A 13,837-nucleotide genomic window follows, 5' to 3' on the forward strand; every position below is an offset into this window, starting at 1 on the left:
GCAGTAATTTGCCATGAAGAAAGATTGAGTCCTGCAGATAGCAATGAACACATAGACTTTATACAGGAAAGCAACACATGGTAATTATCAATCAACAAAGCCAGCTGACTAGGATTCACAAACACTAGCCATCAAATAGATGGCTTTTCCAGCTATACTTTTGTTCACAATTTAAAATACTTATATGAGGATATATGGTTCTTGCACTAGTAACAGGGAAAATTAAGGAGTCATCATTTTAATATAATTCACTATTTGAAGATTAAAATATTTAAAAATGAGCAACAGCTCAACTCTGGACCAGAAGCACAAGGTTTCCCTGTGCTGTCTCTAGTTGCAGTTACAGAATCATTTCTAAACCAGGAGATCCTAGAATTGAATACCACTACCAGCCCCCATTATTATTCAATTCAATAACTTCTTATTAAATTGCTGGAAGATTAACCTTACTTATATACATATTTTGCAGAAAGTCTAGATCTCATTCTTGGAGGATTCTTATATCCTCAGGTTTAAAAAAAAATAGCTATGTCAGCAGTTATAGGCTAGTGAAATCATTAAATATAATAAAATACATCTGGTAACTAAATATTCATGCATAACAAAAATATGTAGACCAATAATTCTTTAAAAGTCATTCGGGTTTTACTACTAGTCAGACTGATGTTACATCATGGCTAAACTGTCTCAGACAACGGAGAAGAAATTTCTTAAAGTCATCTAATTTTAAAAATCACATATTTGTGGGTTGCCTGGGTGCTCAGTCGGCTGAGTGTGTAACTCTTGTGGTTGGCTCAGGTCGTGCTCTCACGGTCGTGAGATCAAGCCCCATGTGGGACTGCACTGAGCATGAAGCCTGCTTAGGATTCTCTCTCTTCCTCTCTCTACCCTGACCCCATCCTGCTTGCATGCACATGTGCTCTCTCTCTTTCTCTCTCTCTCAAAATAAATTAAAAAAAATTTTTTAATTGTGTATTTGTGGTGAACTTGGTTTTTATTTTATTTTATTATTTTTTTAAAAATTTTAAGTTTATTTTGAGACAGAGAGCAAGCAGGGGAGGGACAGAGAGAGGACGAAAAGAGGATCTGAAACAGGCTCTGTGATGATAGCAGACAGCCCAATGTGGGGCTCAAACTCATGAAGTGTGAGATCATGAACTGAGCCGAAATCAAGAGTTGGATGCTTAACTGACTAAGCCACCCAGGCACCCCTGAACTTGGTGTTCATTAGTGTAAAAAGTTATCACGTCTATATATATGACATATGAAAATCTCCCCCCTGGTAAAGAGAACCTGTGTCAGGTACCTGCACAACCTGTAACACCTGTCCCTGAAATTGACCTTCATCCTGTACCTAGGGTTTTGCTCACAGAGTTTTGACTCAGTGGTGAAAAGTCCTTAGCCTAAATCTCCCAGAAAATCTAGCAACAAGAACATAAATACAGATTCTAACATATGGGTAGCTGCATCTGCCAAACATACCATCAATGCTTCACTAAATTGTTTGTAATAATTTTAATCAACTCTATTTACACACACTTGCTTAAAAAAACAAAAACAAAAAAAACCTCCCTAACAGACAAAATTGAGACCAAAAACCACTTCAGTTTATAGTAAGTGAACTGTATCTCAATAGAACTGTTTTTTTAAAAATAATCCCAGTTACCATGGCAGCAGGAACCCCCCAAAGGACCAACTAAGGGTCTTTGATTGATAGTCTGCCCCTCGGCCATCCTTAAAATGCACATCACCTAGTTACTTTACTAGATAAAGGCCTTCTCCATTTCCACAGAGCCAGGGGAAATGCCTGAACCTTGTATTTGAAATTAAAGGTGATACAACTAAGAGCTTACATGAAAACTTCTATAAATAGATCCATTAAAAAAAAATCCTCTCTAAAAGCATCTTCCCAGATCATGTGACTTAATTACCGTCTAGGTAACTAAGTATTACTCCCTTATCCAAGAAGCTCCGAAAAAGCTACTGTAGTGAGAATTCAAGATAGAAAGCATGTCCCTCAAATGTGAAGGAAAGTTGTAAACAGACACATTTTGGAAGGGAAATGCTATTGTTGAGTTGTCCTCCTAAAAAAACAAAAACAAAAATGGAAAACAACATTTTAAAAAGCTTTTGTGTAGATCACTTGGCAACAGTGGCTGTTGCTTGCATTTCATGTCAAAGACAGCCTCAAAACAAAGAGATCACCTAAAAGCTACTTGAAAAAAACACAAGTCTCCATTTCAGAAGATTCATCACTGAAGCAGTGGTATAGAGGGCCCTGTACTAATGCATGCAGCAAAATTTACTGCACACCCAAACCTGGTTTTCCTTTTCTTCTTAATCGCTTACTCTTTCTTCTTCCTTCTATAGAAAGAACCAGGATTCTGAACAGTAATGCAGTTTTGAGAATCAATAAGGAAACTTGATACTCAGAATAAGCAAAAACAGATTAACCCCTTTGTTCATCTTTTCTGCTGCAATAAATATATATAATGACACTTTGGCAGTTAAATAGCAATTTTTGTGTTCCCACGGCCAAAAAATAAATAGTTCAAGCATTTACGCACTACTCAATTACATACAATGAATTCAAGAAAAATCTCTCTCATAAAAGGATATGTTAAGCTTTTGTCATTAAAATAAAAAGTAGAAGCAGAATGCAGCCACTGAACTATAATCTATATTTTAAGTAGACTAAATCCTGCTACTAATGACAAACTGAGAACATTTTTTACTTAAGAAAGCAGTCCGCAATATTTTATAGCAACACATAATTATTTGGGGGGGTAGTTTTTTGCAAACAAAACAAGTTAAAAGATATCTTAAGAAACATTTATTTAATACATTATAGGCTTTTTAAACTATTCAAGTGTCGAACATTATGTTCATTGTGGAGAAATCAGAAAATGAAACATGAGAAAGCTTGAAAATAATTCAAAATAACCAGGAATTTTTTATGGATACCATTCAGGCTTAAAGGAACTACAAAGTTAGCATAAGCCAGGAAGGTATATGTTGCCCTGATGGTCATCACATTTAATATTTTCTAAGTGATCTCTTAAAGCTATTCTCCACTAGAAGCTTTTTTCCTATCTTTGACACATTCATTGTGGAAAACAAAAAGATTAAAGGCAGGATTAAAAAACAAGTTAATCTCTTCTTTATGAAAGAAGAATGAGCTAGAAATTGACTTATAAAAATGAGTGCAAAAGGAATCTAGAGATTCTGCCTGTAGCACAGGTATCTGCTGGTAGATGGTACCACTCTATGCTGTTAATCTTTCATGGAGCTTCAACCCCAGGGAGCTAAGATGATGTGAACAGCAGGAGAAAAACTATGGTAGAAAAACTCAGGCTTTCTCCTTGCCTCTATATCAACTTTACTGATATTCTATTTCCAGAAGTAACATTAGCCATTTCAATTTTCTTAGAAAGTATTTTATTTATTTTTAAAATTTTCTTTTAAAGAAAAAGGGAGAAAGAGCAGGGCAGAGGGGCAGAGGGAAAGAGAGAGAATCCCAAAGAAGCTCCACGCTAAGTGCAGAGTTCAACACAGGGCTTGATCCTGTAACTCGGAGATCATGACCTGAGCTGAAATCAAGAGTCTGACACTCAACCAACTAAGGCCCTCCTTAGGAAGTATTTTTAATGAGAATTACACCATCATTCTTTTACAGTAAAAGGTTTCCTCGAGTCACAATAACCTTTCCTGCCCTCAGGTAAACACTTTTTCCTCTGGCACCTGCACCCCAACACACAGCAATTCCTTTACCCATTTGTATACTCAACCTTGACCCACACTCCTCTGCTTTCTTACCATCTTTTTACTGCCACTATGGGTATTAACTGAGACAATGATCCTTGAGTGCCCTCAATTCAATTAAATGATGGACAGTAACCAGTTGATTGACAAAGTCAAGGCTGTATAATGAGCATTCTGTACACAGCCATTAGGATCCTGATCCAAAGACAAGCTGGGAGTGCTCATATACAGTAGATTAGAAATAATTTGAGCTAATTAGATACTTAGCAGCTATTACTTTTGCTTATAAGACATCAAAAAATCTAACCAAAAAAAATATTGTTATAACAAATGATACTGATGACTGGTCATGGTCTTTCATAGGTAATAAATACAATAAATCATATCTCTACCAAGATAACTATTCTTTTTCACCCAAAGGAAATCTGCCCCATTCCACATCTATATATATTCTTGATAGATATAAAGAATTGAACCATTCCTTTCCTGATGATCCAAAATTCCTACTATGGTGATTTTCCTGAGATGTGATAAGTAAAACAGGCTTTGTACTAGATGTGTCTTTACCATATGTTGCACAAGGCAAATGACATAACTGAAAAACTACCCTAACACACAACCAAATTTGAGAGAAATACCTAAAAGGTCTTTGAGTAGACCACCATTTCAGGTTAAGGATAAGACTATAAAGGAGTCATTAGGTACCTCCAAAATGAATTAGGTATGTATAAAATCAGTCCAAATTAAATACATTTCAGTTTTCATGGCTATCCTCTCTTACATAATATAGAATATATGGTAGATAATATGGTGTAAGAGTTAGCTCGGGAGTTAAATAACCTAGATTTCAATTGTGGCTCTACTACTTTTCACTGTGTTGATTTCAGCAAGTTACATAACCTCTATATACCTCAGTTTCCTGTCAAGTGTCATAATAATCATATTTATAATCACAGGTCATTTTGAACACCAAATACATAGAAGTTCATGTGCCTGTCACATCACAAGCAATAAATACAATGATTATTAGTATTATAACACTGATTAACCAGAGTCTATATAACTGGAAACCAATTAAGCTGAATATTGGCAGCTTTCAAGACAAAAAAGCTAGCTAACAATAAAACAGTGAGCTGCACAGTTTACACTCATTTGCTGCTGCTCATCAATCCTAATTTACTTTGTCTCAAGAATCTAGATCTACAGTTCTTCACAGTCAAAATGAAAAGATTTTGTTCCCAAGATACTCTGATCATTTGAAGCTTACTGTTAAAATTCTTTTTAAATGTTTTTTATTTATTTTTGAGACAGAGAGAGACAGAGCATGAGTGGGGGAAGGGCAGAGAGAGAGGGAGACAGAATCTGAAGCAGACTCCAGGCTCTGAGCCATCAGCACAGAGTCTGATGCAGGGCTCAAACCCACAAGCTGTGAGATCATGACCTGAGCTGAAGGAGGACCCTCAACCAACTGAGCCACCCAGGCGCCCCTTAAAATTCTTTTAAGAGTTCATATTAAACACATAAAAGTTCTCTCTAAGCTAAGGGGCAAATTTAGAATTTAATTTTTAAATGAAATGGAAATAAATTTAAGTGAAAGATGAGATTAATATGTCTTATTAAAGGTACAAAAATATTTTTTTTCTGCTTAAAGCCTTTATCTTTGTAACCTTTGAAGAAAGTTTTTTAAAAAACTTTAAAATCAGGATTCTGTATCTATCTGACCAGAATAAAACCACCTTTGACAAGGCATAGAATGTCTTTGCAGACAATACACATTACTATCTTAAGGAAAGATCACTGACACATATTTCATTTTACTCTAAATATAAAATTGCAGTCAACAGCAAAATCCAGACTGTGAGAAAACACACAAGATCAACAATGTATCTGTGGAAGAAACAAATTTGTTGTAAAAAGAGAAAGATATGGGGAAACCAATGGATTAAAAGAGACTTTTTAAAAATCATTTAGGGGCACCTGGGTGGCTCAGTCGGTTAAGCGGCCGACTTCGGCTCACGTCACGATCTCACTGTCCGTGGGTTCGAGCCCCGCGTCGGACTCTGTGCTGACAGCTCAGAGCCTGGAGCCTGTTTCTGATTCTGTGTCTCCCTCTCTCTCTGCCCCTCCCCCGTTCATGCTCTGTCTCTCTCTGTCTCAAAAATAAATAAACGTTAAAAATAAAAATTTAAAAAAAAAATCATTTATTTAAAAAAAAATCATTTAAAAAACGTAGGCAAAATTAAACTACAGGGATACATGCTTGGGTAATAAAACAATAAATAAAACCAGAAAAGTCACAATAGTATTTACAAGTCTCTAAGAGGAGGCAGGAGGAGCTCAGCTTTGGGAAGTATCACACAGAAGAGCTGGTCAAGCTCCATTTCTTGAATTGAATAGTGGTTATGGAGTATTCACCTTAGTAATTTCTGTGCCAGTGTTATATATTAGAAAAAAAAAATGTTTGGAAAAAAAAGGTTTGAAAAATATAATCGCAATCTAAAAGATTTGCCAAAGTAGCTATTATGTACTTTTCCATGCAAATACATTCCTTTCCCACAGTCATACTCACACACTTAAATAAATGCATTGTACCTGAATCTCACAAATAAAGGTTCCATGATACGTGAGCAGTCATTTATCAGATTGATGTCTACTCATTGCTTAAATCTGGCATAATGAATTTGGTTTTATGTCATCAAAAAAGTAGAGTTTTGGGGCACCCAGTTGGCTCAGTCGGTTGAGCATCCGACTTCGGCTCAGGTCATGATCTCGCAGTTTGTGGGTTCGAGCCCTGCATCAGGCTCTGTGCGGACAGCTTGGAGCCTGGAGCCTGCTTCGGATTCTGGGTCTCCCTCTCTCTCTGCCCCTTCCCCACTCATGCTCTGTCTCTTAAAAAATAAATAAAAACGTTTAAAAAAATTTTTTTAAAGAAGTAGAGTTTTGTCTTGATTTCATACCCTTCATTTATTTCACTTCCAAGAGCAAAGCCAATTTAAAAACAAAACAAAACCAAATAGAGCTCTTAGGAAAGGTGTTATGGGCTTAATTGTATTCCCCTGAAATTCTTATGTTGAAGTCCTAACTCCCTACTATTTCAGACTGTAAAGATAGTCTTCAAAGAAGTAATTAAGCTAAAATAAGATTGTTAAGAGCAGGCCCTAATCCAACATGATGAATGTCCTTTTAAGAAGAAGAAATTGGAGAACAGATATACACAGAGGAAAAATCACGTAAAGCCGTATGGAGAAGGCACCATCTACAAGCCTCAGAGGAAACCAACCCATTTGACACCTTGGTCTTGAACTTCCAGCCTCCAGAATTGTAAGAAAATACATTTCTGTTGTTTAAGCCACTCTGTGGTACTTTGTTATGGGAGCCTTAGCAAACTAGTACAGCACATAAGAAAAAAATTTTTTTGAAAAGGTAGTAGAAAGAAGAAAAAGAAATACAAAATGTTACAATTTTACAATTTTAGTTGACATAATGTACAGTGAAAAGAAAAGCTTAAGAAAATTCTGAGTCATTAGTAAAGAAAAGAGAACAGATTACATTAAAAAGAAACACCCCAATGAGCTAAGCACAAAGGGCAAGACACGAGGGAACCAGCAGGAAAATAACTGGCTACTGACTGAATTGATGGGGCAGGATTCAGAGCTTTCAGTGTGGTTTCTGGAAAAAACCCAGAGGAGAATTTTGAGTTAGGTTTTTAAAGGGACTAGACACAAATGGAGGTGATGGGTGAGATCCAAGTGGTTTTCTGAAAGGGAGAAACGTCTTCTGGCCCAAGGGTTTAAATGAAGGTTGGATTTTATTATTTCCCTGGTTTAATAGGGTTGGGGTTTAGGCAACCATCAAACAAAGAAAATGAAATTCTCAGACTGGAAAATCAGCAAAGATTGTGCAGAAAGTCAGTGCTCTGAGTGTTATATATACCCATGGAGCCTAATGATCTCAGAGTGGAGTACGCTTTGTTGATTAAGTACAAGTTTCCTGAAAAGGGACATTACTGGAGCAACAGCAGATGGCTCTTTGCTCGATCTGCCCTCCATGCTCATATTTGCACTTCATCATTCCACTGACAGGCATAAATAGAAATAGTGAACTGCCTGTTTTTTTCCTCTTTAATTTATCAATAACAAATACTCTGCATTCAGAAAAGCAACATACAAAATAGGGAAGTAAAGCCAAGCAACGGGAAAGAGAATAAAAGCCCAGAGATTCTAAATCTAGGTAATTTTTTCCAACTATAAGCAACATGGCACCATTTTCCTGTGTCATGCCTGGAAGCATCCTTACATCCTTTCTACAGAAAGGCAGTGAAATAAATCAACCAACCATTCCATTTGTCAGCCTTAACAAGTTTAGAATAACTTTCTGGAAGGACTGGCATAATTATTATAAATTAGTTCACTTGTAAAAATTAACATATTTTGTTTTTAGTCTTTATCAAAGATATCTATACATGATATAGAAATTTTGCTTATAAAGCAAGATACAATACTGCAGATGTATATGATAGCAAATATACAAAAAATTAAAATATAAATATGTGCACAGAGCAAAACAATACTAAAAGAAAATACAATAAAATTAAAATTCAGTGATGAATTTTAGTGAGTTTTCATTTTTATTTTTACTTTTCTCTACTTGTAAGTTTTCTAAAACGAGTCTGTATCAAATGTATATTCAGAAAAAGAAAGCAAATATATATAAATGGTATTATAATTCTGACAAGGCAAATAGGTAGTCTGAACTCTTTTCGAAAGAAAATAAACACTTAGCCAAAACTTATAATACTACAAAATGAGCCTTAAAAAAAAATGAGCCTAAAAAAACCTTTGGGTGGAATTTGGTCTCACATACCCTCAGATTACATCATCATCAGTAGACCGGAAAAAAATACACATGCCTATGTCTGCAACTGGAGGAGGATTTTATTTACAAGGCATATCTCTTCAGAGCTTACTTGACAAGAATCAATATCCCGGGGCACCTGGATGGCTCAGCTGCTTGAGTGTCCAACTTTTGATTGACTATTGATTTCGCCTCAGATCATGATCTCATGGTTCGTGAGTTCGAGCTGCACATCTGGCTCCATGCTGACAGCATGGAGCCTGCTTCGGATTCTCTCTCTCTCTCTCTCTCTCTGTTTCTCTCTCTTTCTGTCTCTCTCTCTCCCCCTCCCCCACTTTCTCTGTCTCTCTCTGTCTCTCTCTCAAAATAAATAAATAAACTTAAAAAAAAAAAAAAGAACAATATCCTGAGATATCTCTCTCCAGGGATTTAAAACCTCCTGGGACTACCCTGAAGACCAAATAAATTTATCATTTTACCAGGGGAATGTCTTTTCCAACTGAATGCAAAGTCACATACCTATCCTGGACCCAAGATTTCACCTTTTGGTTCTCAGGGCTAACTTAAAGGCAAATTTCAGGAATTACTTTCTGTGACATATTCTAAATAAGAACACTTGCATTGTATTAATCCCACACAACTCTTGTATTAATCCCATAAAACATAACTCCCACAATTCCTATAGCACACTAAGAACACTTTCTCTGGTAACTAAAGGTTTTATTCACAAGCAGGTGATACACTTAGTTGAAAAATGCCGAAATACAGAAACCCCAAAACTGTACATTAGAAGTTTCACTGAAAATTAAAATCATAATCAATATTTTAACAATTTTCAAAAAATCTCCGCCAGAGGGAGACAATCTTACTTACTTTAACTTCCACAGTCTTCCCTCCGTGTTCAACATGTCTCTCTACGTATTCAGAGGACAGCAAATCGCTGTAACAGATAGAAATGGTGATTAAAAGGGACCCTGAGAGTGTAAATCACTTGAAAGTCACCAAGTTTACATATATCAGCTTTCTGATTTTTAACTCAGATTTGAATACAAAAAGAAAACTTTATAGGTGTCTCTCTGTATCCCTCCCCCTCTCCTACTTTCTCTCTCTCTCTCTCTCTCTCTCTCTCTCTCTCTCTCTCTCTCTCTCACACACACACACACACACACACACACACACACACACACACACACCTGGACTTCTAAAAAAATATGAGGTTAAATCACCTGTCACCCAATGCAGCAGAGCTAATGCCACTGGTCAAGTTCAACAGGTCTCGGAAACTACCATAAGGACACCGTTATTTGCAAGACATCATATTCTTCCTGGTTTTACTTTAGTTTTTATTAAATAGTTCCGATTTGCTACTGTACTTGACCATTTTTAAAGTGTGATATATTAACCTAACAAAATAATCCTTTCCATCACAAAAAAACATTAAAAAGGGGGCAAAGGAAGGTAGAAGAAATGAGAAGGAATGTGCTTTCAGAAATTTTAAATAATTCTTTTTGAAATCTGTCCTCAACAATCTTCTTGTATAATTTAAACATGCTTACATTATCTTAAATATGCTTCTCTTTAATTCCATATATATATGAAAAAAAATTCCCCTTTAATGGTGGTGCCTCAAGAAACAACTTATATAACAAGTCATAAAGTCTGAAGATTTTTAAAGCAATAAATAAATAAATAAATAAATAAATAAATAAATAACATTAAGTAAAAATAATTGTGAAGCTATAAATTTCTAAATGTATTAATAGACATTCAACCAACTAAATAATCTTTTTCACAGTGTTATGAAGGTCACCATGCCAAAATTGTCCCAATCATTTCAAAAATGTGAATTTCTGAGCACACAGGTCTGCTGTGATAAGCACCCTGTCTACAGTTGCTTGAAATGTAAACAGAATGATCAAACATGTGTTATATTAACCCAGGCACCATCATCAATTTCCTCCAGCATCTGACCCTTACATTGCCATTTTGGAAACCTATAATCATAGCTTAAGTCCTTGTTTCATTTATCTTTGTAATTTATTTTCCTATTGATGTTATGGGGGAGTCAGTTAGGATGTTCTAAGCTGCAAGATGCAGAAAACACAACTAAAAATGGCTTAAACAATCAGGACATTTATATCTTATTTCTTGTTAGAAATTCCAGGACAGGTGTAATGTGAATATGCTTTTGCAAATCTCCAGATGTTAGACGAATAAATCTGGAGTTCATAAAATACATGCAAACACATTTTAGATGTCTTAAATACAGATAAGTACTAGTAAACAAAATTGTGTTAGATGCGCCAGAATGCAAAGGATGTGTAAAGTATAACTAAGAAGATCATGTGTGTGTTACACACTGATAGAAAGGGATGGATGACCAAAAGATACCTAATGTTCATGAGGCACATGGGTGATAAATGTTCATGATATAATAAATATACAAAAAAAAGATACTAAATATCCAGGATACACTATACATAAACACTTATTATTTATGAGGTCTTCATTCAATACCCATGGCTTCTCAACTTCCATACCACTGACATTTAGAGCCAGATAATTCTTTGTCTTGGGGGGTGTCTTATACACGGTCACATGTTTAGCAGCATCCCTGGCCTCTACCCACTAGGTGCCAGTAGCATCACACAGACACACACGATAGTTATGACTATCAAACATGTCTCCCAATATTGCCAATGTATACTCACGGTTAAAATAGCTTTGGTTAAGAAACACTGCTGACATCCATTTCTGCCTCATGTTTTCTTTGTCCCCAAAATACAAAGAGAATTCATGACTGACCATCAAGCTAACCAGCAATTTACAACCCCCGACCAAGCATACTGTCCCTGTGTAATTCAGATACGGCAAACGGGTGTCATTAACTTGGACTACCTTTCACCTATGGAGCTTGCCAAAACCTCACCTCTAGTCCTTGAAACCACATCATCAGTAGGGAAGATAGATGCAGCAGAGAGAGAAGCAGAACATATGAACACCATGTACCCGAGGATTAGCCAGAGCAATTCTTCCATCCAACTTGCACCCTAACCTAAGTGTGATAACCTACCCATTTCTTTCCTCTTGCTTGTCACCAGGTCCTTAAAATTAATTCAGCAAACCATGTGACCTGAAGATTTTAATTTGGCATATGGGGGCTAGCTTGCCTGGTAGTATACTTGTAGACTACCGTTGCAACAAAGTAACTTCCCACCAGACAAGGCAGCTCCAGAGTTAGCTTGTGTGGTGGCTCAGCACAATTGTGTGACCAGGCATAAGTTCATCCTTCTGTTCTGCCATCAGTATAGTGAGTGATCTGTTCTCTTAACTGGCTCCTATCATGACCCTAACATGGCTACTGCAATTCTAAGCATCTCACACAGATAAAAATACCCCACGTTAAAAAACAAACAAACAAACTGTTATTTCCTTAAAAGAGTCAGTAAACGTCACAAAAAGCCCCTAGCATTCATCTTCTCAAACATGTTTTTCCAGAATTACCTTACTGGGCCTTGCCAAAACAAATCTTTTCACTGGGAAATTTGTCTTTCAACAATCAAGTTCTCCTTCTCCAGAGCCTGGCATGTATATCATGACTACCCAAGAGAGAGCTGAATAATGTTAGTGGGAAGGATGGTGGTGGAGAGAGTGTCTGTTGAACATCCAACCAACAGTTGTCTTTCTTTTATCTCTTGCTTGCTTTTTTTTCCCCTTATTATGGGGTTATCAGATAGTATTTCACAAATCTCCAAGGCCTTCTAACAAAAGTAAAGCCGCATGATAAAAATCTGCCTCAAGCAATATATGTCATTGTTCAAGCATCCACATCTCACTCTCTTAGGCGTGACCATACCCCGAACAGGAGAGATACCAGCCAGATGTCTACAAGAGACTGTCCCCCAACCTTGTATCGGTCTCAAACAACCTCCCCAGAAGTGGGAGAGAAAAACTGCCATACCCAGGTAGTGTTTATTAGCAGAAACTATTCCTTCCCTTGGGAATCTTAACAAATAAATGCATACACACAAAAAAATAATTCAAGGAAAGAGAAGCAGGAAGTCAAAAATAAGCAGACATTTGAGAGAAACAGAGTTGTGTCGGTGGTGAATACCAGAGGGAAAGCCCCAGATCTCTGCTGCTTAGGTGCCGGGACCCAGAACAGCACAGCCCTGCTGATGAGTATTGGTGGGATCCTTTCTCCGTCAGTCACCTGAGTAAACCCCCTAGCACGAGTGAGATCAAAAGCAACTAGGTACAATATCACTTAGAGAAGTTGTGATAGTAGTAATAATCACAATAATTTCTGAAAAACAACTTTTGAATCTTCCAGGTTTGCAAAGTTCAAGGGAATATTTTCTTTTCAATTATAAAATCTAGGAATTAAGAGAGTTTATGAGTCACCACACGAATGTAATTACAGCAAAGAAAACTCCCTGCTCAGGAATTATGTAGCTCTATACCTACAGGTATTGTTGGAAGGGGTTCCATGTAATTTAAACTAAAAACAGCCCTGACAATTGGGTTTTGTTTGTTTGCAGTATTGTGGAAGTCTGCTAAGTATTGCTATTTTAATTATTAGGCTGAAAAACCTTATATTTAAAATGTCACTTTTCCTCCACTAAAGCATAAAATCTTGACTACTGTCTACTTAGACCCTAAGCAAATTTTCTTGAAGCCTCCTAATTAGAGATAATAAAAATTACCTTAAGTTCCTTTCCTTAGATCGACATTGTTTACAGTTAAGCAGGGATCTATTTAAATAATCTCAAGTGCAGGAAATGGGGAATCTCGTTAACATTGGGAAATTTTATTTTACTGTAAAGTGAGAAGGTAAAATTTACTCTATGTTAACGGCTTACTCGAAACTGATGTGTGAATGCTAACTTGTGAATTTTGAAAGATGAAAACTGAAAATCATTTTCAATCAAATTATAAAGGCCACTTGCTTTACAAAGAAAGTAGGGAGATGTTTTTAAAATTAGAAATGTAGTGTGAGGGCTTTTTTTAAATTTGCTTACCTTAATAAGCCTAAAGAAAGCAAAACAAATACAGTGTAAACGTTCTCAGTCATAATAATGATTACTCTTTGTCTAGTGGGCAACTGTCATGAATCAGTGGCAGCTGGTAAAGTACAAAGATTCTGGAGTTTAAATATGAAACTAGTATTTTGACTTCCTATCCAAACTGTCATTTATTTGCTGTGTGACCTTGGTCAAGT

At 36.3% G+C, this 13,837-nt stretch overlaps 1 protein-coding gene across 22 annotated transcripts in view; it reads right to left on the reverse strand.

The window, feature by feature from the left end:
- The window catches only part of ADAM22 (ADAM metallopeptidase domain 22), a 237,456-nt gene that overhangs the window by 105,772 nt on the left and 117,847 nt on the right, over window positions 1-13,837 (reverse strand). For all 22 annotated transcript variants that reach the window (XR_009260505.1, XM_058725175.1, XM_058725184.1 and 19 more), the window contains exon 4: window positions 9,490-9,556. Coding sequence is in view for 21 of the 22 variants with exons in the window: in XM_058725175.1 (XP_058581158.1) it covers window positions 9,490-9,556 (67 nt within the window). In the remaining variant the exon portion in view is untranslated. The remainder of the gene's footprint in view (window positions 1-9,489; window positions 9,557-13,837) is intronic.

The sequence above is a fragment of the Neofelis nebulosa genome, chromosome 4, assembly GCF_028018385.1.
Source record: "Neofelis nebulosa isolate mNeoNeb1 chromosome 4, mNeoNeb1.pri, whole genome shotgun sequence".
Classification (NCBI taxonomy): Eukaryota; Metazoa; Chordata; class Mammalia; order Carnivora; family Felidae; genus Neofelis; species Neofelis nebulosa.